A 25055-nucleotide genomic window follows, 5' to 3' on the forward strand; every position below is an offset into this window, starting at 1 on the left:
TATTGTTTGACAAAAGTTTATATTTGAGTACTGGGCTCACATAAAAACTCAGTTGTCTGTTTGTTCAATATCAAAATTAAGTGCATACTTTGAGCAATTATTTTAAATGTACAACCCATTAGAATGCATTCGTATTAATTTCTTTTAAAGCATTGAATATATTATGCTAACAACATTTGCTTTTATTTCTGAATTTATTTTTAACTTTACTTAAACATCATTTTGACGATTGGTAAATTCCAAAACTATATCTTCCAGAGTCATTTGACTTATCGAATAATGCCAGATTTGCAAGTGACTGCGATGCTGCTCAACATAACTAAATATTTCTGACCACTTAATATTAGCATCTGGTATAATGAGCGACACCAATCCAAGAATATAGCATTTCTCTCTGTAAATAGCAAGTTCTTTAGAGCTAATATTATTAATTATTATTATTTACAGACTTGACATAACTTCCTGGAAAATCCCTCTTAAAAGTCAATATTACCCTGTTAATCAAATCTTGCCAATATCTCGGGCTAGATTCGTCCAAGTTTTCTGACAATGAGTCCAAATCACTTTCAGACGTGGATTGCGTAAATATTGTTGGTGGTGACGCTGATATGGTAACACTGGATTTTATTTTATTTATACCTCTTTGTGTTTGTGTACTTTTTGAATTGCCTTCAGCCGAAGATACAGTCTCTAATTAATAATAATATATATAATAGTAGTTATAAACGAATTCCCAAACTACAAATGCGCCTTACCATGACTACGATTGCTAAACATTGATCTCGAGCTGCGATCAATCGATAGTTCGGATGTAAATCTGTAATTTTTGTAAATAAAGAGCAATTATTAAAAAAAAAAAAACTTTATAGTTAGCTTACACCAATGATTTGGACGTATCCAGTCTCTCTCTGTTTGCTACTTGAATCTTAACAGTTATGCCCTTATTAAAGCGTTGTTTCAGATGCTCCAATGTACCCAAGCAAAGCAGCTTACCCTTAACTATTAGGCCTAGGCGTGTGCAGAGCAATTCACACTCGTGCATATTATGCGAGGTGACAAAGAGCGAGCGGCCAGAATCGCGTAAATCAGCTAACAGCAGACAGATTTCATCCCTGGCGGTAGTATCTACACCCGCTGTGGGCTCATCCAGGCAAATTAATGTTGGCGACAGCGTAGCAATGGCTATATTCAGTTTCTGTTTGGTAACAGCGTTATAGGTCTTCGCCTTTTGATCAAGGTATGGCGTGATCATACAGCTGTCGGCCACATACGCGATAGTAACCTTTATGGATTCAGTCTTGATGCCAACAGTTAAGCACGCAAACCTAAGATTCTCGCGGCCCGTCATAAACGTGTATATCTTGGGCTCACGAGCCGCAAATCCAATCTGATTGCCACAACGATGCAAATGATGCTTGACACTATACCCTTTAACATAGATATTGCCATGAGTAATGCTTTTATTACCCACGATCATGTCAAATGTGCTTGTCTTGCCCGCGCCATTTGGGCCCAGCAAGCAGAAGCATTCGGTGCTAGAAGTACACACAAAGAAGTAAATATTCATTGGCAATTGCTGTTATCAAACACTTACGGCCAGACCTCAAGCGAAAGATTATTCACAGCTACAGTTTGATTATACACTTTGGTAGCACGGTCTATTACCAAGCTGCAGTTCCTTAGAAGCGTTTCGTCCTTCACTAGATTCTCGACGCGTTCACGCTCTTCATTCACATCTACACCCTCCTCTGGCACATACTCAATTTCGTCGCTTCTCCTGTGTATTTATGTTTTAATGATTAAGTCAAATAATGCAATCATAACAAACCTTATTGTGTATCCGGCATGGAAGAGCTTTGTTAGTAGCACAACTAGAAGAAAGTAGACAATGCCGCTGAAAAACATATAGATAAATGGTTTCGCAAATATAACAGGTTTACATGCTGTGGGCAATACAATTTAATTAATTATTTAATCCTGTTTTATTTTTTCTCACTTGATTCTGTTACGCAACTTTGCTTGTTGCCGTATTTCAATGACCCCATTATAGCTTGGTATAAAGCATTGGAAGGAACAACCATGGCAAATATGTTGAAAGCATCTCGAAAGGCTCTTTCAATATCAGTAATCATAGCAGTGAAAACTAAAAATATGGTTCAATATCAAACACGGTTTAAAGCTCAATTCTTAATCTTAATATGCGAGTATTTGTTGCAAAACTCTAATGAGTAATATTTACCAAAAATCCAGTTGATAATAAGCACAATTGACATGCCATTGACAGAATCAAGGAAGATCAACGAAATCAAATATGTGAATGATAATGAAGCGAAACCGAAAATAAGGAAATAGACCATTAGCAAATAGAACGCACGTCCAAATTTGTGAGGAAGAGTTAATAGTACGACCAATGCCATAAGCACATAGACAAACATATCCCATAACAGATGCGATAGCCAGTAACTCCAGACGCTAATGCCGCTGTTGAGCAGCTGTTGTCTGAGATGTATGGCTCTTTCCTCGATGGGCAGTAGGGCAAAGAAGCCCATCAGCAGGCAGCAATATATTATAACTAATGCGGAAAAAAAATTCAAATATATTTTGTTTTCCTGGTACTCAACTGGGTTTGCTATTCTGCGAGGCTTATTAACCACATCAATAGTCGTTTTACCAAAACGTTGCCCAATCGCATTGTATACCAAAGCGAGCGATAATGGAGCGCTATGCTCCAGCAGTGGATTAAACCAGGCGAGAATGTAGAATTCTTCAACGGACACAGCTGCCACAATGGTGTAGTCACTGTCATCTTCAACATTATACAACATGTAGTCCTTAAATGTTTCATTTATACGTCGCACTGTGGCACCAGCGGCTTTGGCGATGCTTTCGTACGATCTTAGGATTTCTATCAAATTTTCATCTCCTTTGCTATTCCTCCAATCGCACAAAATTAAGGGATTATTATACGGCGTCAGATCAGCTATATTTAAGGCAGATGGTAAGGTTTGCATGCTGTCAATATGTAGTATCTTGATTAATATATAAATTAAAATGGGCAAGCCCATCAATAAAACGAGCATCAGCATATTATGCTTAGTATAAATTAGCTTTCTGAGCATCAATCCACGCCAGTCGTTGCAACATTTTTTCCAGGGATTGAGCTCTTTTCTGTTCACTTGCTTAACCATTAAAGCTGTTGACACATGGACGTGTTCTGACTTTATACAACTGTTAATTTTATTTTATTTTCACTTACCATTCATGGAGTTGGCTGATCTGGCAACAAATCTGCTGGTAGTAATCTGTGTAAATGCATCGCTTAAATTAGGAGCAGCGACGCTATAGTTAGACAACTTCAATTGACTAGCATTGCCTTCCAAAGCTTTAAAGAGTTTCTGAAATTGGAAAACATCCTTGATGGGCAGACGATAGGTCAGATAGGTCTCTCTGATGCTCTCCAATTGGACAAATCGTATGTAGCGTTGCAGAAAGCGTGTGACTTTCTCCACATCACAATCTTCCAGTTGCTCACAGACCTGCGAATTTATGAGAACAAAACGTTTTTTTCTTTATCAAGTATATAAAGTGTGGAGTGCCACAAATTTCAAAACGATCTTAAGCCAACCTATAATCAGCTACGAGATTGAAGACTAAAATATCTAGAGATTTCTATGAGCAACAAATACAATTTCCTTACCAATCGATACCCCGGACTAAGTTGAGTTATTAAAAAGTCGATTGAGCCCAGAGCATATATTTTACCATCACACATAATAGCCACACGATCGGCCAGTAGCTCTGCTACTTCAATACTGTGTGTAGTAGCCAAAATGCAGCGCCCGGCCTTCTTTTCTAATAATAATTCCCTAATTACCTTACGCGCCGTCAGATCCAGATTGGCCATGGGCTCCTCTAGAAGGATCACCTAATAAACTTATTATTGCTACGCGGGCTTGAAGCTACAAGATGGACCTACCTTTGAGTTGGCGCAAAGCGCGCAGCAAAGCATTAGCCTACGCCTCATACCCGCACTTAATTTATTGACTTTGGTGCCACCTCGATTAAGCATATTAACCTTTTCCAAATACTGGGACGCTTCCACCTGGGCATCACGCCGACTGAGGCCTTTCAGTTGACTATAAAACTCGATGTGCCACCGTGCGCTCATCTGCCCAAAGAGTACATTTGCTTGTGGACAGATTGCGAGGGACTTGCGTGCTAGTTTTGGGGTAATAGCCATGTCATGCCCATTGATAAGTACGGTTCCCGAACTGGGTGCCAGCATGCCAGATAGTATCTTGAATATAGTGCTCTTGCCAGCACCGTTAGTTCCTAGCAGCACTGTTATCTCATCCTCGTATAATTTCAGATTTATGTTTGCAACTGCAACATGCTCGCCAAAGACTTTAGTTAATGATTTTGTCTCAATTATGGCAGTCCTATTGGTCGTATCTAGCTCAAATACATTAAATTGCTGGATCCATCTGCTGCCTGTGGGCCACTCTATTCCCGAGTCGCCGCCTGCCTTCTGTCGTGGCTTTCGCTTTCTTTTCAAAGCTAAGCAACGACAAGGGAAGTACCAAGGTTTGCCCAAGTGCAGCTGATCCGCATATAGGCAGATAAGTATTAGTATAATATTCGTAGAGAACATATTAAAGATAACGACGCCGGGGCTCAAATACAATTGAGGAATAGAAACCTGGAACAAATTGCTCCAGTGAATACCTTTCCGATTTTGTTCATATACATAAACATGTCTCATCGCTTCCAGCATGGCGGAATTCATAAAAAAGCTGTTTACAATGCTACGAACATAATCGGTAACCACATTGAATTTCATCATATCAGGTACTAAGCTTATACTGAATATAATGAAAATTATGATAACCGTCACTACAGGAGCTTTGAAGCAGGCACATATCATAAGGATATACCATGTCAGTGTAAGGATATATAATAGAAATATAAGAAAAAGTACTAGTATGCTGCTGAATGGACACAAGTATGCTTTCACTAGCACCACTAGTATAAACGTTAGTATTAGCAAAGATGCGAAAACTGTTATAGACCACGAGAGCCAATTGATAACCACCGAAACACCACCCATAATGTGAATCAAATCACGCAATTGTCCATGCTTCTCGGTCACAACTCGCTGTAATAAAAATAAATAATACAATCTGATATAACCGATGTTAAAGCACTTACATAACCCAACATTAGCATTGGACCCACAAAAAGGATAGGAATAAGGATGCGAAATCGCTTGTGGTATTTGTATAAGTATGAGTAATCCGTATGTTTGCGTTCTGGAAAGCCGTTAACACTAACACTGGGCATTCTCTCATCTGGGTCTTCTGGGTTCAGATCATCGGTGTTCTTACGAATTAGTAGCCTACTTAGCTTAGCCTGTATAATTAAAAATCCCTCTTCGGCATAATAAGTTGGCTTTGTTTCTAGCTTTTCAACAAAGATCTTATAGAAAATGCCAGTTTTCCACATTTTACCGCTTCTTGAACGTAAGAAATCCGGAAACCTCAATATAATTGTCAACTTATGTGGCAATTTAGTTACATTCGTAAGATCCTCACTGAATTCTATCCCCACAAAAGCATCTTTTGTTGTAAGCGCATTTTCGAATGCCGAGCTACTAGCATAGGTCTCAACTTTGTCTGTATGCAATTCTATAGCCAGTTTTTCTATGAGATTCGTAATAATTGAATTGTTTGGATAGTAAAATATGGATCTACAAGGATATTAAGTGTAAAGATTATATATTGGGATACAAATGCATACATACTTTACTTCCGTATCCAGATCCAGTTTTGTGAATTTATTTTCTCCCCGAAGAGTAGGCTTAACAGCAGTCGTTATTAAATCAAAGTGGGCTAACAGAAATAATACAATTGGTACTATTAGGATAACTGCTATGCTTAGTGGACTTGTAAACAAAATTCTAAAATTCTTTTTGATGAGCACACACAGCTTTTTGCATGTTGATGAACTCCTCAATAGAGGAGGCATTACGAAGTTCGATGACATTTTAAGTTTCTTTTCTATGTAGCAATAATGATAGCACTCAAATAAGAATATAGGTATACACAATTTCTAATGCCAAATTCAATTGTGAAAAGGACAATAGCAGCCAACTTCATTAATTAGCTCCGTGATGCTGCTTCTGGTCAGTTTTTGAATTATTTAGTTATGTCCACAAATACACCCAATGTGAGTGTCACAAACTAATACACTTTTCACTTTTTGTTTGTTTTTTATATTTTTGTTTTGAATTGATGTTAAAGTAGAACAATAAGCAAACTCAGTTGCAGCCTGGAAATGTAGACCGTACTATCAGCTGGATGTTTACTTCTTCTTGGACACACCGACAGTGCGACCACGACGACCGGTTGTCTTGGTGTGCTGACCACGGACACGCAGGCCCCAGTAGTGACGCAGACCGCGATGAGAGCGGATCTTCTTCAAGCGCTCCAAATCGTCACGCAGCTTAGAATCCAAGTTGGATGAAGTCAACTGCGAGTATTTGCCATCGATGATGTCCTTTTGTCTGTTGAGGAACCAGTTGGGCACTTTGTATTGCAGAGGGTTAGAGATGATGGTCACAACCTTGTCAACCTACATGTAAACAATGATTAATTGGTAAATATTCTTAATACACGACTTGAAAGTACGTACCTCCTCCTCGGTGCATTCACCAGCACGCTTGGTTAGATCGACATCGGCCTTCTTCAACACAATGTTGGAGTAGCGGCGACCCACACCCTTGATGGCAGTCATGGCAATGCCAACCTTGCGCTTGCCATCAATGTTCGTATTCATGATACGAAGAATGTGCTGGAACTTCTCTGGGATGACGAGCGACTGCAAAAATAAGCAATTTGATTATTAGACTCCATTGCATTTGTCGCATAGTACATCAACAACAACAAAACTCGTAGCTGCATTTCCGCTCAAATTTTTAACAACTTATTGTCACTAAAATTCACTTAAAATGCGTAATTTTATCATGCAACCACAGATCGGAGCATGCTTAACTAATTATCAAGCCACTGAATTTATTTTGTTGCGCGATGTACTCGATATTTAATGATTTAAATAGCGACGTACCATTTTGCCCTGTTTAAGCGACAAATATTCAGCCGAAAAAGAAAGCGGATGCGCTTCTGCTTGTCAGATTTGACAGTAACATCCGAAAAAAAGTGTTGTTTAACGCTAATTTGGGTTCAGGGTTGTACGGTAAACTGCAAACAAAAAACATATTCACCAAGATTCGCTCTGTGAACTAGAACTGATATTTTCACTTATTTTTAAGAAATAAAATTTTAATTTTTGGGATTTTAGGTTTACTTCTGGCTTCATGTGTCTATCTTGACTTAATCTTATTTTGCTTGCAGCCCTAGTCATGCAATCCATTAAAAACGTGTCAACTCTAAACACTGAACTGCCGTTACTTAATTTTTTTATTTAAAGATGAGTGCAAAAGATTCAAGCGAAGGTGAGCTGTTTATAAAATCGAATACATTATTTAAGTAATTAAATGTTGCAGTTTTTAATTGCGTAAGCTATAATGATGTGATTTCATTGCGCAACATTTGCATGCTGGCGCGGAAGCATCAATACAACCTAGAGGAGCTGGACAAATTTGGAAATACTCCACTTCTGAAAGCTTGCTACTTGGGAAGATTGGAGTGCGTTTGCATCTTGTTAGAATTTGGCGCTGATATCTATACAATTAACTATTTTGGTCAAAATGCCTTAACTCTTGCCACCTATGGCGGGTATTTTCCGATTGTGTTGGAACTCTTACAACGTCGCTCTTACCAAGATTTCAACCTGTCGTCTCTTATACCAGCGATTTGCGTAGCGACGATGAGACAGCATTACGCTCTCGAAGATTACTTTATGAGACTAGATCAAAATAGTACTCAAGAAATACACACAGTTCATGGTATGTGACTTAAACAAATTACATTTATCTATCTTATTGCATTAAATTCGAGTTCATTTTTCAGGTCTTAGTGTCTACGATTTGCGTCAAATGGTAAAGAGTAAAATAAAAAATAAGCACGCTCGCGCTTTAAAGCCCACTCTATTCTTTAATCATTAGCCACTTAAGTGAAATATAAATAACATGAAGTAAATAAAAATAATAAATACAATTTGTAGTTTGGCAATTTCCGATAGTCGGCTCGATATGCGACACCTATCGATCGGTCAATAGGTAGCTCGATAATTGCGCCAAAACAACCGATTAGTGCGCCATTCGGGCATCATTAATTTTTTGCAGACCGCTTAGCACGCAGTTCGACGCAGCACTTCAGCAATTTATACATAATTATTTGTTAAATAAAGTAACTTACAACTTAACCATGTTTGAGGCACGTCTCGGTCAAGCTACCATACTGAAGAAGATTTTGGATGCCATCAAGGATCTGCTTAATGAGGGCACCTTTGATTGCAGCGATTCGGGCATACAGGTAAGTTTTAGCTAAAAATCAATGTTTTATGAATCTTTACTTAAGTTACGTGTAAACTCTGTCCAGCTCCAGGCCATGGATAATTCTCACGTGTCTTTGGTGTCATTGACGCTGCGTTCCGATGGCTTTGATAAGTTCCGCTGCGATCGTAATCTATCCATGGGCATGAATCTAGGCAGCATGGCAAAGATATTAAAGTGTGCTAACAATGAGGATAATGTAACAATGAAGGCGCAGGATAATGCCGATACTGTTACCATTATGTTCGAGTCGGTTAACCAGGAAAAGGTATCCGACTACGAAATGAAGTTGATGAACCTCGATCAGGAGCACTTGGGCATTCCAGAGACAGAATACTCTTGCGTGGTTCGCATGCCCGCCATGGAGTTTGCACGCATTTGTCGCGATTTGGCACAGTTCAGTGAATCAGTTGTTATTTGCTGCACCAAAGAGGGTGTCAAGTTCTCAGCCAGCGGCGATGTGGGCACAGCAAACATCAAACTGGCCCAAACTGGCAACGTCGACAAGGAGGAAGAGGCTGTTATCATAGATATGCAAGAGCCAGTTACGCTCACATTTGCCTGTCGATACCTAAATGCATTTACAAAGGCCACGCCGCTGTCCACACAAGTGCAGCTATCCATGTGCGCCGATGTGCCTTTGGTGGTGGAGTACGCTATTAAGGATCTGGGCCACATACGCTACTACTTGGCGCCAAAGATCGAAGATAACGAAACATAAACAGTTAACTAAATTGTATTCATATTTATATCGCTCACTAAACACTCTCATATACGACATTCTATTAATTAAGATACTGCTGCATTACCTTGAACAATAAATTTAAAGCAAAATAATAATTTATTTATTTTGTTATTTTTTTTGTTGTGTTAGTAGTTATAATTTCATTATTTAACATAGCACTGGGTATTGTAGACATAAAGAGATTGTTTTCATATTCAAATAAAATAAATAGCATTTGCTCTTTTGTAAAAAGGGGATTCGAGCTTAATGTTTGTGCCTCATTCAGCAGGCTTGTCAATAGGCTTTTAAAGCTTAAACTAAACATAATTTTTGCAAGTACATTGTACTTGCTTGTTTACAACAGGCACATATTCAATAGTCTGCGTAAGTATAAATGTTGTTAGCCTACATAAATACATAATTTAGCCATAATTAGACAGCATGCAGCATGGTCTTAATACTTGAACAATTGGCAAGTTTAACATATTGAGGCTTAAGCCTAATTTGGTATATGTTTACATCTATGTATATAGTATATGTGTATATATGCGTTTACAAAAAATATATAAAGCTGTGTTATAATATCCGTAATACAAAACGTGTATAAAAAACATTTGAGATGCAAAAAATAAATCAAAAAGCAAGTAATGTGTCCCAATATATAACAAGTCCATCTTGCTTTTAACAAACAGTGTATAAAATTATTAATATATGTATCTACTAAAAATTGTTGCTTAATGCGGCACTGAGTCCACAGATCCTGCACTGGGCGTGGATGTTGTCTCATCGTCAACGATGCTCCCGTCGTTGCTTTGTTGTGTTGTTTGCAGTAAGGCTCTAAGCGATTTTATGCAATGCTTGGAGCCTTCCATAGCCTCATTGGACAACTACATAAAATGATTAAAAGTCAGGCGATAATCAGTATTTAGTTTGTTGAGTATGCTCACCATAGTAAAGTTTAGAAAACCGTGTGGTAGTCCTTCCAGTATTTCCAAGCTAACCGCTCGACCTAAGCGCTTTAGCTTCTTGGCAAACATGACGCAATCATCAAGGCAAGGATCCATATTAAGCGTCTAGAAAACAAATATATAATTAAGCAATTTGTTAAGACAATTATATTAATTGGTAATTACAAGTATTTTAGTCTCTGGCAGCTGTGACAGCCATTCATCACTGGCCCAGTAGGGTGATAAGAACGGATCCTTGGGCACATCAAAGGCAAATTCCTCGCTGGGACTGCGCGCTATAAGCGCATCCATGTTGCGCACATCCTGCTGTCCACTGCCGGCTGCTGAGCCGTGGATTTCATAGGACTGTGTGCAACGATTGATAATATTGTTAACCGCCTCCTGCAGACGTGCCGGCAGCGTATCTATGGCCACTAGATCGCGTCCAGTTTCTACCAAAATATTTTGCTCAGAGCTGTACTTGGCGTGGCCATTGATTAGCTCGGCTTCAGGAGCCGGCACTGTATTCTCCTCGGTGGCCTCCATCGTAGCTGTATCTATAAGATACTTGTCCAGAAAGTTGTCTATATAAGCTGCCGAGGCATTATCTTTGGGAACATCAGCACTTATCTCGACGGGATAATGCTCAATGGGCTGCGAATCGTCCTCGAAGGATACGCAGTCGCTATTGTCGCTTCCATCACTGCTGGGCAAATCGGTGCGCTCCACTGTTTGGCTGTGGTACGATGCACTGGCAAATGTATCGCAGCTCTCCTCATCCTGCTGCGACAGATTAAGCGGACTCAGTGGGCTCTTTGCGGATGTGCGCCGACTGGAGCTTACACTTATTGGCTGCTGATCCGCATCTAACTGTGCCTGACGCACTTGCGCCAGCTGCTCCTGGTGCTTAGCATTCTCCGCTAGCGTCTCCATGCTGGGTGCTGCATAGGCGCGCAGGCAGCGCATCATAAAGCCAAACGGCAGCAGCGGATCCATTAGACACAGCAGACGTGCCGGACTGGGCACAAAACTGACCAGAGTGGGGCAATAGGCCAAGAACAAGCCGTCTGGTATGCGCACGCCCTGCTCAATACACTTCAAAGCCAGTCCAATGCAGAGATTAGCTCCCGCCGAGTCGCCGGCACAGATAACACGCTCCGCCGTAGTGCCCAAGTGTTGCGCATTGTTCAGCAGCCAGCAGTAAGCATAATATACTTCTTCTAAAGCGCGTGGAAACGGCGCCTCTGGCGCTAGACTATAGTCCACCGAGAGTATGGGCACATCCAGTTCCACAGCCCAGTCACGCAAATATAGCTCATGCGACTTGGAGGATTGTGCCACAAAGCCACCGCCATGGCAGTGAAACAGAATGCATTTGCTAGGCTGCAGTAGACGTCGCCAAGCGCGATAGCGTCCCTCACCTAGCATGCCAGCGCGTCGCTTGGCGCTTAGCAGGCGCACGGACACAGGTAGTCCAGGACCAAGATGTGCGCTTGGCACCGGTATGTCCACAAATTGCTTCAGGGCTTCCGCATCGGCCTGTTTACGTGCTGGTAGCTGCAAGGGCTCGGCGGGCAGCTCTATTAGACGATTCACCTTAATGGCGCTGCCCACAATACTGGGCAGCTTGTGCATTAACTCCGATTCGGCTAGAAACCAAAATGATTTGCAGAAATCTATCTTTGCGTTTTGCGAAATGTTAACAATGCGGCGTGCGCGTAGTTCCGGGTTCATCAAATATTTGCCACTGGACCATAGACTGCGTGTGGTCTTGATTAAAGCGCTGCTGCCGTTGTCCGCCTGTGAATAGTACGTCTCCGAATAGCTGGCCATACCTATGCCCAGAAAGCGCAGCACTCCGCGTATGGAGTCGCCATACTGGAAACCCAAGCAGCGTCCATAGAAACAATACTGATTGATAGTGTCGCCCAGTTCAAATAGCTGCTCCGCCGTATGCTGACCGCTGGCAAATAAATCACCTGTGCCAGACGACCATTGACGCAATATGAGCAAATATTGCAGGCAGGTGCAGAGTGAGCAGAGCAGCTGCGAGCAGGCCTCCACCTCCTTGACGTAGAACTTCTTGCGAAAGAAAAGTGTGCCGCGTGTGGACAGCAACTGCTGGCAGATGTTGCGTCCATGTGTAATGCACGCGTTGGTCACATAAATAAAGCTGCGATAGCCATTGCCCGGCGTGCTGGCATCCAAATCGTATTCGTGTGCAAATGATTCAATTTGGAGTACAAGGCGATTTGCCAGCACTATAAAGTCCTGCCAGGCAATGTGAGCTGCATGCAAGCGCTGGCCATATTCGGTGTTGTCCTTTACAAAATAGGCGGCATGTTCGTGGCAATTCTCGTAGAGCTGCTTGTAGGCGGGCTGTAGGTCGGAGGGAGGGGGGACGGGTGTGGGGCTGGTGTTGGTCGGTGACGTCACATGACCATTAAGCTTTGGGCTAGCAGCTGATAATTTGAAATTATCCTCCAAGTGAGCCAGCTCGGCAGGCACTGTCGCAATCATGTTCGAAACTAAGCACAATTAAATTGATATTTGTTAATTAAACTTTGAAATATTCACAATGCAAACATACACCTTATGCATATATTAAATACATGATTATTTTACATTGTTGCCATGTAACTTTATAATTGCATCCCACACATACATATTTCGAAATGTTGAAAACCTGAATGCATAGTGCAACCTCTAATAACTTTCACTTTTCAACTACGCACTATATATTTAAAATTTTTATATATTATAATGCATACTGCTGCAGCAGTTTTTAAGTGTTAAAACTGTTATAAATTCACTTACAATATTATAGCGCTTTGCGCTTGTCCTACTGCATTGTTTACAAAAATATTTAATGTAAATTAGAAAACAAAAAGCAAAGTTCACATAAACTGCCGAGCCAATGTATATCGATAATAGACAATCGTGCTTGCTTCATACCTATCGAGCAATGCCTGGCCTTATCGAATAGCTTCCTAACCATATATCGTTATCAACATCGTGCAAATGCAACAAAAACATTAAATAATTTAGATTTAGAATATGTGCATATTCTAGGCAAATAAAGTCATGAGTGTAAGCATTGTTCAATACTTTGGTGAGCAGTCCAGCAAATGCGGCTATTGCACTGGAACCGATTGCAATAAAAGCCACGGTAAGTTGGAATTGGATTTTTGCCGTTTACAGTAGCGCAGGAAATATAATATCTCTCATCAATTGCATTCATCTGTGGTTTCACGTATGCGTCATATAAATCAGGTATGCATGCATATCGCTTGGATTGCACCGACTACCAGGAATTAATTGATCGCGGGTGGCGACGCTGCGGCAACTACTGCTATAAGCCGCAAAACGATATTACATGCTGTCCCTGTTACACCATAAAATGCAATGCCCAGGAGTTTAAGCTGAGCAAGTCGAACAAGCGCATATTGCGTCGCATGAACAAGTTTTTGCGCGATGGCAAGTGTGAGTCTAGCGATGGAGTGCCCTCGAAACAGGGGGCAAAGGATGGTAATGGCGATGACGTCGACATTGAGGTCAATGCTGCTGAACCGCAACCCCAGCTGCCTGACAATAAGCCATCGGTGATTGATATAGACCGCGTGGAGACACTGTTCAAGACACAGGCGGAAGTGCTTAAGAACGAAGTGCAAACGCCGGCAAATGCTGAGCAGCTGATAGCACTGCCCACAAACAACAAACGTAAATAAAAATTCAAATCTTGTTATGTAAGATAATTTTAAACATATTTTTTTTCTTTCAAGCTGTATTAGATAATTCAAAGGCGCCGCCGCGCAAGAAAGCTAAGCAACTGCGCCTGGAACGCAGATTGGCCAAGTACGGCGTGCTCGAGCAGGCGCAAGCCAAGAAAGTAAACGAGGAGAAAAACTTGCGAGATTTCTTGTACTCCACTTGTGAAACAGACAAACACAAGCTAAAGGTATGTACGTGCTGATAATTCATCGATTGGAAGCTGAACTAATATGCAAGTCTTTTATGCATTGCTAAGCAGTTAGATTTGAGCAACTTTTTTTGTATCTAATTAGCGATCATTTAGCTTATAAAATACTAATTTTATAAAATGTAATTGGCACATTAGGCAGTTTAAACAGTTAATAATTATGTCTGACCTAATATTGTATTTAACTGTTTGAATAAGGTCACGCTTTGTTAATTCCTGAATTTGTGGAATTTGTTTTTGAGTAGTCAGCCTTACTTTGAAATGAATGTGGGACTTGTGTGTGTTAATGCCTCTGTCTGTCCATGAGTCCCTCTATGTGTTATTTGTTGCAGATTGTCATGGTCGCTGCCTCAGATACACAGCATACTTGTGCCGATGAAGTTCATGCATTGTATCGCAAATATCAAATACTTATACACAATGATAGTCCCGCAGGTGTAACATTAGCTAAAATGCAGCGCTTTTTGGTTAAATCACCCTTGAAGGTAATTATCAATAATTGCAATTTCCTCTCTTCTTTTTTTTATTGAAATAAACACAGTTGCGTTTGGTCCACGTCGATGGTGAGGAGTTTAAGCGTACGCTGCCACAAAGCTATGAGCTTTATCAAAAGTATCAGATAACTATACACAATGATCCGCCAAAGAACCGACAAGCTTACATGGAGCATCTGCAACAAACACCCATGAAGGTTGTCACTTAAAACCATGCAAATATTTGTTTAAGATTTTTTAACTCAATTGAAACATATTTTGTAAGGAGTTTGTTAAGTACGCTGCTGGTTTCTTTTGCTTACAGCTGGGAAAAACTCAAGATGGTCCGGAGATGGGCTACGGCTCATTCCATCAGCAATACTGGCTGGATGAAAAGCTAATTGCAGTGGGTGTTATTGACATATTGCCCGGATCGATCAGCTCTGTATACTTTTTCTACGATCCAGACTACAGCTTCTTATCGTTGGGTACTTATGGATCGCTTAGGTACGTTTTAAATAAGTTAACAAATTGTTTTATTTTAAACTTCAGCTGTTTCTCATTTGTAGAGAAATCGATTTGGTCCAAACAATTGCGGAAAGTGTGCCTGCCTTGAAGTATTACTACATGGGTTTCTACATACACAACTGCCCCAAAATGCGCTACAAGGGCAAATTGCCGGCGTCGTACCTGTTGTGCCCAGAGACTTATGTGTGGATGCCGCTGACAGACGGTACTATAACACTGCAAAACTTTTAAATATGCAGTATAAGTAATTGTTTTATTTTTTTTTACAGAAATACGCGATAAGCTTAGTGCGAAAAAGTATCAACGCATTAATTCAGACGCCACAGCTAAGGATGAGAATGAGTTTCTGCTTCAGCATTTAAACGACGTCAAGCTATTAATAGATGCTCAAACTAGCATCACTTATCGACAGCTCTTGCAGGTAAGCTTATGGCAATATAAATACCATGAGCATTAATAAATTACTTAATTCTTTTCTTGTTTTCAGCTCACCGGAAACTCTGCTGGTCGTGACATGATTATTGAATACGGCAAGCTTGTTGGCAAAGTTTGCGCACAGCGCATGCTTTACGTGCATATGTCCTGATTCATCATACATCCTGATTCATTACTCAAGCAGCTGATTTGCAAGCTTTCGCGCTAAATTGTGTCATTAAAATTTAATTGTTTTTATTAGCAAATGCAGATGCAGTTTTATTATGTAACGAATTGTTAAGAATTGTTAATAAACTATGTTATTGAATTTAGTCTGCTTTGCATTACAAGCGAACAACTGTAACTGAAACTATTTGTTAAAATTTGTATTAACAAGTGTGCTATCACTAAGCATCGTTGCTTATCTCCAACAGGCAGTAATAAAAGTTGATATTTTATAATAATCAACATATTCACACTGTTTAAGAAGCTGCTACCAGGCGGTCACATGCACTTATTTGTTAACATTTTATGTTTTAGCACAATTACTGGAAATGAGACTCAACTTTGATACACACTTTTGTGTAAATGCTGAACATAAAGATGGAGAAAAGTTCTAGACTTAATGGTAACATGTTGTAACTTTTTAAATTCACAAAGTCCAACTTCAACATGCAGCTTATCTTTTAAAAATCTGTTTTTTGTTTATTTTTATTGGCAGTTAGATAAAAATGCGCGCACCAACTTTAGTACAAGTTGATAAGATCTGCATTCGAGCGCTTCAGCCTTTACCCGTTACCCGTTGAGGTGTAATGTCAGATCGTCAATATCTTAGTTACAGTTTACAGTTAACAAAAGGCACGGCATATAAATTATTAACGTCTATTTGCGAGTCATTTGTCAAGTGTGTTAATTAAATAAAAATATTTAGCATGTGCTGAATTGTAGCTCGAGAGACGTGCCATAAATACTATATCGTTCATAATATGTATACGCTTGCTAAAAATATGCATAAATAATATTTATGATAAACTAAATAAAGTAAACACGTGCGTAGTTGCGATTGTTGTGCAAGGACAGCTTAGAAATATAAAATGCAAGAATTATGATTTCATAATTTTGTATGATATTTTTTTACAGAGTGTATTTTTAGTTTTATATTTATTCGGTGTCTTTGTTCAATTATTTAATGGCATATATTTTAGCGCTGAACTGTAAATTTTCCATATAAGCGAATTTCTCAACAAATAATAAAAAAAATATTATTGCATGACTAATAAAGGCTCTTTTGTTATAGTCGTCACGATCGGAATAAGTTTTCACCAATTTTTAAAATTATTGTCTAAACAACAGCCAAAGTTTCTAATGTTGAATACTATGATTTATAATTTTTTAAATTATTTAGAAAACTTTCTACCAATTTTAATTTGATTCAATCTTTGAAAATTTAAAAATATTCATTTGTTTCTAGATTATTTGTAAACAATCTCAATAGTAAATATGTCATGCAGCTGCAAATATCGCATGCGATAAAACGATAAGCTGATCGCAGCGTTAGAGCGAGCACGCATATAGCGCTCAATCTTGAATCCGTCAAGAGTCAACCACATTTTAAACAGTTTTTTAACCGTTTTCGTGTGTGTATGTGTGTGATTGTGCTTTTTGCGCTACTTGGCTATTGCTTAAAAGCGTTACAGACGGTGACACACACACACACACACACTTACGTACGTAAGCACACCTACAGAGACGCACATCATAAGCACACACACACATAGGCAGGTGTGTATATATGCCATTGGCAGTTGGCGATTTAGCTTCATTCGTTTCGCGGCGTTCTCAGCTGTAGCTTCAGTTCCCGTTACCGCTTTTCAAGCACATCCATACTACCCACGCCACCCCCCCGCCAGACAGGTGCGGGTGCCTAAATAGTGCCTAAGAAGTGAGTGTTACATATACCTGCATGTGTGTGTGTGTGTGTGTGTGCGCATTATCCTTGCAACAAAATCAAAGTTATCCGCAAGTTTGTTGTGTTCTGCGAATATTTTAATTTGTTTAAATTTTGTCTGCCTGCTGGCAATAATGAAGTGATAAAAGTGCTTAACAAGATCGAGCAGATAGTGCAGTGTCTTAAGATGGCGATTAGAAGTCAACAACACCTTTAAGTTGAAGCTTTTTGCTTAGGAATCTTTAAGCATATATATTATTGGCAATGTTTTATTTTTGCCTTTTTGCTGCTTTTAAATATTTTGTGGGTTGAATTTGCATTCCGATTAAAAAATTGGCAACTGGTTTGGCATTGGTCAAAATAAATTGTTTTCTGTCAAAATTTGTGCTAGGCTCTTGCAGCTTTCACACAATGAAATAAATTATGCAATGCTAAGTCAAGTTTGCATGTAGTTATTGTTTATAATTTTTAAGTTTGATTTGCAATCGTTTGCCTTTTGCACAATAATTTAGCATTAAACGAGCTGCTAATTATATGAATAATTATTTGTGCAACTTATTTCACATATTTTGTGGTAATTGCGCTTCTAAATCTTTCGTATATAGCTTGGCTCGCTTCTAGATTTTTAGTTCGATTGTTTATTATAACGTGTAAATATTCAGTTTCAAATGGAAATGAGCGCAAATTGTAACAAAGTTCCCAACTACTGAGAATTGCAACAAACTAAATAAAAAAAAAAAAAACTCAAGCAACAAATAACTAGAACTATAGTAATAACTAGCCAGCTGAGATTACATTTGGTTTTGTGAGTTACGGTTCATTGCCAGTAAATTAGTGAGTGTATTTAGTTTATTTTTTGTTTGTGCAGAATTCAACCTTAAAACAAAACTGACAAAAAGCGGTTCGCTTAAACGTTTTCAATAGCCAACTTAACAAAAAAAAACACAAAACCAAATAATAAAAAATAAAAAATAAACGTTGCTAGCGAGCTAGAGAGAGAGATAGAGATACAAGCCACCAAACCATGTCAAGTCTTATGTAAATGCTACCAGCACGCGTGCTATGTATATATAATGTGCATAGCCATATAAGTCTATATACTTTCTTGTATGCCACACGCCGATCGCTGCTGCTGCTGCTGCTGCGTGTTTGTTGTCCAAATCATTGCTGGCATATGAATTTTTTATCTTGATTGGAGTTGTTTTGCTTTGATCATAAATCAAATCGTTATAAGCTCTAATAAACGTTAAACAGTGCAACTAAAGTTCAATAGTTAGCCCAACACGCTTAATTGGCGTTTAAACCAATTATGATGGGCTTTATTTGCCAACAGTTTATCGTTCTGACCATGCCCCATGCCATATATTTTACAATTAGGATTTTTCGCTTTTGCTGTTGCCCTCCGTACATATAAGTGCCATAAATTGTTTAAGTTGATTTTATAAAACCAACGTCGTCCGCTGATAAAAATATACGCAGCCGATTAGAGTTTTTCCCTAATATAAAAACATACATATATAGTGTTGTGCTTATGATTGGTAATTTCCATGGCTTAAAATTTACAGATATGTTTGTAATTGTAGCACTTCTAGTAAATTTAGTTAGTTGCTTAGCCAGCAAAGTTTATGTGCACGATATGGAAATAATTGCATTAACTTATTTCCCCATTCATAACTAATGCCATTATCTAGAATAGCCAAGCGAATAATTAAGCATTACGAAAGACAATTTTTTTAATAAGCTTGGCAGATAATCAGAAACATGAATATCCAAATTAATATTTATTAGATTTATTAAAAGATTGACAACTTTCGCTATCTATTCTGCTTAAAACTAATAACTAAAAACACTTTTGCATTATTTAATATCTAAGCATAGATATCAGTTATCATATAGGGCCAACGTTTTTGCAACAAATTGTTTGCTTTTAGTAACTGTATCAAAAAATTCAAATCAAGCTCACGTACTGTACAATTTTAATTAAGATATGGTGCTTAACTCAATTAGCTTGACTTTCTTAACGTGCTGCTGATTTTTTTTAAGCTTTTTTATTAAAGCTAATTAATTTAAGGCCAAGGCTAAATGATATGTACATTATACAAATACCTAAGTATACATGGTATGCTAAAACGTATTTTTCTCTTAATATAATCAATAATATCCTGTTTCTGCAAAGCGAGCGATGGCTCATTTATATTTGTTTTTTTTTTATATTCAACAAGAATTTTTGGATTGACGTTTTATTCGTTTTACTGTTACTTTAAAAATATGCGGGTGAATTCGCCGCTGCGTAGTTAATAAAAATGTAAGCAAGTTCAAATAACTTGGAATTAAGAATTTAATTCAATAAATGCCACAAATTACAAACGTCGATAATCATGAATAAAACATTAAGATGAAAAAGTTTATCTGGTTATGTGTGCACAAAATTCAATGACCAAATTCAATTCACGTGTGTGCTAAAATGATCCTAACATGATCCCTATTAAAATTAACAAAATCTTTATTTTAGTAAACAATTTTTTAGTTAAGGTTCATTTAAAAAATCTATTTTACGATATTCATATGATTATTAATCATTGTCAAATTCTTTTTATTGAGTTCTTAGCTTTATTTTTTATTTACTATGAGGACAAAAAGTGTTAATTTCTGTTTGGTAATAAAAAATTGTTTTGAAAATTATACAATTAAATCATATTCTATTCCAACGGTTGGAAAAAAAAATTATTACTAAAAAATATTGTCTTCAAGATCGTCAGAAACAATGTTTATAGTATGTTACTTAATTTTGTATAACGTATTAGGAAATTGGCCATAATGGTAATCAACTATAAATCTAGCTAAGCTAAAAGGTTATGTGTGCTATGATAGCATAAACATTATAAACTTTATATGTCTGGCTGCTATAACTTTCGTTTTATTTTTATGATATTTGATTTGAAAAATGTGCCTGGCATTCATTGAGAAGCGCTCTTATCACTACAAAATACTAATAAAAAGTTATAATTAATTTATGATGCTACTTAACACCAACACTGGTATTTTTCGACTCGTAATACTGGCCTAATATCAAACGTGCATTATTTTTCAATGATTAGAAATTGATTTAGGCAACTAGCGTGTGCAGGCTTGTAAATTACAAAAACTGAGATTTAATTTTGTTTGCGCAGGCAATTGGTTAATTGATAAGCTTTACGAAATCGTTGGCTGTGATTCAGCTTCAGCTTGCAGCACAGCCGTAAATTGCAAATTTAAACCGAAATTTTTGTTAACAGCTTGCAGCGAGTGCTAATTGAATTTTTGTGGGCTTATTTGCACTTTCGTTCAGTCGGCAGACGCATGCGAGTATATAACAGCCTTATATGCCAAGTTTTATAGCAAGGCTAGCGTCCAATCGCACAGCTGTCCAAATTGACTCCAATATGTACGAAACTTCGACGTGCCAAGGGCATTGTTATAAACAACAACAACAACAATATCAAAAGCAACAAATGTAAAAACAAAAACTAAAGCGTTAAAATTGCAATTTGCCGCCCGCTACCCATCAACCAAAAAATAAATTCCATGTCGAAACTTTAGATCTGGCTAGATCTCTAGATATTATTGTCTCTCTCTCGTGTCGTGTGGCGTTGCAATTACCTTATCAATGGGGCAGTCAACAATGACAAGCCAATGATAGATGCCGCTCAAATCAAGAATTTAAACTAAATGCACTTAACAAGTGCATGACAAGTTTTTGTTATTGCCATTGCAATTGTTGTTATATATTTTTGGTAACGCTATTTGTCATGTTCATAACTCAATTTGGCTAAAATGCGACTCACGTGCGTTGCGGCTAGCGGCCAAATTAAGACGTGCTCATCAGCCTGCTTAGCCAGCAGATATTGTGGCAAGCAGTTGAAAACTGCAATTTGAATAACACGTGTAGCTTTCAGATAGAACAGTTAGTAACAGAGAAATTGGCTTAAAGTGTGAGTAGATAAGGCAGATTGACTGCTGTGAAGATTCTCTACGCTTTATAAACAAGTTATAATCATTAAAGTTCTTAATAATAATTATGTGAATATTTATGTGAGACAAAAATATATTTTTTTTCTATAAAAAGCTTTAAAATGTTTTAGCAAGGTCTGAGAATAAAATGGTAGTACAGTTTTAGAGATAATAAAACTTGTTAAATAAACAATTAGAAATATAAAGTTCGTTGCATGTAAAAGGGAAATTTAAAAATACCAAAAAATACTGGCACAACATTGTTGAGTATTTTGCACTCAAATTTAAATGAATTCCATTTAAAGGCAAGAAACTTGTAAACGTGTAAATAAATCTGAAAATTTGTTTTTAAAAACCTGATTACGCTGATCAGCTAACATAATTAAGGCCAATATCTCCGCATTTTTTGCACAGTTAAAATGTTTTTGAAATCGTAACATCCCTGCCCTGCCTCCTGCATATATTTGTAACTACATTTACCAATATAACAACTGTTCCCTGTTATTGTCATTTCAGTTTACATTGACGACGTGTGGCAGTTAAACCAAAACAAGCTACCAAAATGGCTGTTATACCCTGCTGTAAGTATATGTATTTAAAATAAAAAAGAAATCAAAAAGATCAGAAAAACCCGTAAAAATAAACTTCAACATGTGATGGAGTGAAGCCAGCGTAAAACCCCCGAAATTCCAATGTTATTTATTGAAAGCTACGCATGCGCAATTCATTAAAGATGCTTGACGAGCTCGGGCCTAACACATAGTCAAAGCGTTGGATCTGACGCCGCGCGCTAATTGCCACTAACCATAAATAGAGACGCAAATACTATTATTGGAACTATTTATAAACTATATTTATATGTATATTTTTGGGTTGCCTATTTGTTTGCAGTTTATGTGCCAAAGCGCATGAATGTGGCCATAATGATGTTTATGATTTGCCTGATCAATTATATGATGCGCGTCAATCTCTCCATCAATATTATTGCCATGGTGCAGGACCGCGATGCGAATGGCACTATTATAGAGCAACCGGATGTGAGTAGTTCTTCAAAAATTTATATCTCCACAATTGGCCAAATAAAATAAATTTTGTATTTTTTATTTGATAGTATGGCAAACGCTACGATTGGTCACAACAGGATCAGGCCTTGTTGCTGGGCGGTTACTTCTATGGCTATATGGTTACCTCGCTACCCGGCGGCACCATCGCTGAAATGATGGGACCTCGTAATGTGGCTGGCTATGGCTGTCTGATAGCTGCAGCTCTGACAGCACTTACTCCGCTGGCTGCTTCCTGGGATAAGTACGCGGTGTTTGCGCTGCGTGTGCTGATTGGTCTGGTCACAGGTGTTATGTATCCATGCTGTCATTGCTTGGTGTCCAAGTGGTCGCCACCTGATGAGAAGGGCAAGTTTCTGGCTGCGCTCATGGGCGGCACTTTTGGCACGGTCATCACCTGGCCACTGTGTGGTCTTATTATTGAAAGTCTCGGCTGGGATTGGGCTTTCTATATTGTAGCTATAATTGTCGTCGTTATTTCCTTACTCTGGTTGTATCTGGTAGCCGACACGCCGGCTCAGCATAGCTCCATCAGTCTCAAGGAGCGCGAATATATTGAGAGCAGTCTGAGCGGCACACTGAGCAAGCAAGCGGTAAGTTTATTATATTGATATATATATATATATATTAATATTATTTATTAATATTATTAATTATTTGTCTTATTTAGAAATGGCCACCATACAAGCAGCTGCTGGTTTCCATGCCCTTCTATGCGCTTTTGTTGCTCCATTATGGCAGCATGTGGGGTCTGTTCTTCCTTCTGACCGCCACGCCCAAGTTCTTGAGCGAGGTGCTTGGCTTCAATCTCTCCTCGGCTGGTTTCCTCTCCAGCTTGCCGCACATTGCGCGTCTGCTGGCTGCGTTTGGTTTCGGTTCCGTGGCAGATTGGCTACGTCGCAAGGGCTGGTGGACTATCACATTCACTCGCAAATTCTTCAGCGTACCTTGTAAGTAGTTCTACCAAACAATTAGTGGAAAAATTATAAACATTTTTTTTTTTGTTTAGCTCACATCATACCCGGCATCATGCTTATTGTTTTGGCATTCTTTGGTCGTGAGCCATATTGGTGTATTGCCATAATGACCATCTCGCTGGGCTTTAACGGTGCTGCCACCGCCGCCAATTTGGCCAACTCGCAGGACTTGGCGCCCAACTTTGCGGGCACCTTGTATGGCATCATTAACTGTCTGGGCACGACACCCGGCTTCTTCTCCCCATTGATTGTAGCGGCCTTTACCAAGGACAAGGTAAGTTTCTAGAAGACATTTTTAAACCTGCATCTATTAAATCTTTTATATATTCTTCCGTAGAATACCATTGATGAGTGGTTCTGGATATTTATTATTGGTGCTGCGGCTTATATTTTGCCAGCCCTGTTCTTTTGGGTCTTTGGTGATGGCAAGATTCAAAAATGGAATGAGGTGGAAACAAAGGAGCCACGCGAAGATGTTGTCAATACAAAGTTGTAGTTTGTGCCTTGGCAACTTCCTGTGATGATTTAGTACTAATGCCATATAAATATATATAAATCTTTTATATATATGTCTGTGTACATAAATAATGTTTTATATGTAGCGAGTCCTATTAAAGTTAAAGCTGTATATTTATTGTTGTAAAAAATCGTTCCTTTTTATTTGCTTGGACTTGTCGAATAACAAAACCAAATAAAAGCAATTAAAACCTGTTAATTTAGGTTTTAAGCAAAACGTCAACATCAACGATCTCAACTCTTCATTTATGTTTGTTTTTATTATTTTTTTGTTGTTGCATGTGTTGCGGTCTTTGGAGACGTTAATTTTTTGCATTCATTCGAGCGAAAACCCCAATTTGGTACAAAACAATTAGCTAAACTTGTCAGATTGCCAAGAATTAAATATTAGGAAGGACTAAGAGTAATTAAAAAAATAAATAAAAATTAAGAGAGCTAACCTATTGTATTTGATTTCTATTTTGAAATATGTATTTCTGTTTACAGTATGTTTTGATAACTAACTAACTAGGCACAACATTCTGTTAAACATAACAGGTAGTATCGGAATTTTATACAGCTATTTTACTTTTTTAAATTTATTTGAAAATACATTTTATATTTGTAGTTCTGCTGAATTCGTAATAGATTACTTATTCCTGTAAATTTAACACGAATGCCGGCTAATGCTAATTTTTGCCGCTCGCTCATGCTCACTCATTTGAACTAGCGCAATTTGTTAAATTCTCGGAGTAAATAGCAAGGGCGTAAATTTCAAGGGCTATTTGTAAATAAATAATGAAACTAACATTATTCCTAAATTAGTATTTAATGTCTCTAAAAAATTCAGAATTCTCTCACAATTCCCAAATCTGTCGTGCGGCAAAAAAAAGCCAGATCTGACGGAGAAAACAGTCTGGCATCTCTGCTCACAAGTGTAAAAGTATCGTTTATAGGTATCGTTCAGCTCTAGTTTATTTAACATCACTATAGCTAATTTTAAGTAA

General features: G+C 38.2%; 7 protein-coding genes across 13 annotated transcripts; 4 read left to right on the forward strand and 3 right to left on the reverse strand.

Moving 5' to 3' along the window:
- Nucleotides 1-170: 170 nt before the first annotated feature.
- Nucleotides 171-6170, reverse strand: LOC108596576 (ATP-binding cassette sub-family A member 17). Of its 5 annotated transcripts, none has more exons than XM_017982497.1 (13): nt 5801-6170; nt 5209-5746; nt 3977-5155; nt 3698-3910; nt 3257-3536; nt 2240-3193; nt 1997-2143; nt 1829-1943; nt 1595-1777; nt 879-1535; nt 756-817; nt 450-690; nt 171-394 (listed from the first exon to the last, which is right to left on the reverse strand). In XM_017982497.1, exons 1-13 carry the CDS (start codon nt 6040-6042, stop codon nt 211-213), a joined length of 4995 nt encoding a protein of 1664 aa, XP_017837986.1. In that variant the 5' UTR covers nt 6043-6170; the 3' UTR covers nt 171-210. The 5 variants fall into 5 exon arrangements, with proteins under 5 accessions (XP_017837986.1, XP_017837987.1, XP_017837985.1 ...); XM_017982498.1 differs by having other exon boundaries at nt 2240-2980; nt 3698-3925; XM_017982496.1 differs by having other exon boundaries at nt 3698-3925.
- An 85-nt stretch (nt 6171-6255) lies between these two features.
- Nucleotides 6256-7209, reverse strand: LOC108596582 (40S ribosomal protein S18). The gene is made up of 3 exons (XM_017982504.1): nt 7123-7209; nt 6691-6876; nt 6256-6630 (listed from the first exon to the last, which is right to left on the reverse strand). Exons 1-3 carry the CDS (start codon nt 7123-7125, stop codon nt 6361-6363), a joined length of 459 nt encoding a protein of 152 aa, XP_017837993.1. The 5' UTR covers nt 7126-7209; the 3' UTR covers nt 6256-6360.
- On the forward strand, nt 6566-8152 carry LOC108596579 (DNA replication inhibitor plutonium). Its single transcript, XM_017982503.1, has 4 exons — nt 6566-6654; nt 7410-7510; nt 7562-7963; nt 8028-8152. The coding sequence occupies exons 2-4, from the start codon at nt 7486-7488 to the stop codon at nt 8120-8122; spliced, it is 522 nt and encodes a 173-aa protein (XP_017837992.1). The 5' UTR covers nt 6566-6654; nt 7410-7485; the 3' UTR covers nt 8123-8152.
- A 129-nt stretch (nt 8153-8281) lies between these two features.
- On the forward strand, nt 8282-9352 carry LOC108596578 (proliferating cell nuclear antigen). Its single transcript, XM_017982502.2, has 2 exons — nt 8282-8492; nt 8559-9352. The coding sequence occupies exons 1-2, from the start codon at nt 8385-8387 to the stop codon at nt 9231-9233; spliced, it is 783 nt and encodes a 260-aa protein (XP_017837991.1). The 5' UTR covers nt 8282-8384; the 3' UTR covers nt 9234-9352.
- Nucleotides 9353-9392: 40 nt separating this feature from the next.
- LOC108596577 (hormone-sensitive lipase) lies at nt 9393-13089 on the reverse strand. Its single transcript, XM_017982501.1, has 4 exons — nt 13001-13089; nt 10370-12711; nt 10184-10309; nt 9393-10123 (listed from the first exon to the last, which is right to left on the reverse strand). The coding sequence occupies exons 2-4, from the start codon at nt 12701-12703 to the stop codon at nt 9971-9973; spliced, it is 2613 nt and encodes an 870-aa protein (XP_017837990.1). The 5' UTR covers nt 12704-12711; nt 13001-13089; the 3' UTR covers nt 9393-9970.
- A 115-nt stretch (nt 13090-13204) lies between these two features.
- LOC108595172 (arginyl-tRNA--protein transferase 1) lies at nt 13205-15996 on the forward strand. Of its 3 annotated transcripts, none has more exons than XM_017980348.1 (8): nt 13205-13352; nt 13457-13903; nt 13966-14141; nt 14495-14647; nt 14961-15142; nt 15205-15368; nt 15433-15584; nt 15651-15996. In XM_017980348.1, the coding sequence occupies exons 1-8, from the start codon at nt 13268-13270 to the stop codon at nt 15747-15749; spliced, it is 1458 nt and encodes a 485-aa protein (XP_017835837.1). In that variant the 5' UTR covers nt 13205-13267; the 3' UTR covers nt 15750-15996. The 3 variants fall into 3 exon arrangements, with proteins under 3 accessions (XP_017835837.1, XP_017835836.1, XP_017835838.1); XM_017980347.1 differs by lacking the exon at nt 14495-14647 and adding an exon at nt 14704-14853 and having other exon boundaries at nt 14922-15142; XM_017980349.1 differs by lacking the exon at nt 14495-14647 and adding an exon at nt 14704-14853 and having other exon boundaries at nt 13206-13352; nt 15651-15994.
- Nucleotides 15997-17414: 1418 nt separating this feature from the next.
- LOC108595466 (sialin) lies at nt 17415-24150 on the forward strand. Its single transcript, XM_017980711.1, has 7 exons — nt 17415-17519; nt 22032-22096; nt 22407-22552; nt 22627-23169; nt 23247-23526; nt 23586-23827; nt 23891-24150. The coding sequence occupies exons 2-7, from the start codon at nt 22078-22080 to the stop codon at nt 24047-24049; spliced, it is 1389 nt and encodes a 462-aa protein (XP_017836200.1). The 5' UTR covers nt 17415-17519; nt 22032-22077; the 3' UTR covers nt 24050-24150.
- The last annotated feature ends 905 nt before the right edge of the window (nt 24151-25055 follow it).

The sequence above is a fragment of the Drosophila busckii genome, chromosome 2R (assembly GCF_011750605.1).
Source record: "Drosophila busckii strain San Diego stock center, stock number 13000-0081.31 chromosome 2R, ASM1175060v1, whole genome shotgun sequence".
NCBI classification, from domain to species: Eukaryota; Metazoa; Arthropoda; class Insecta; order Diptera; family Drosophilidae; genus Drosophila; species Drosophila busckii.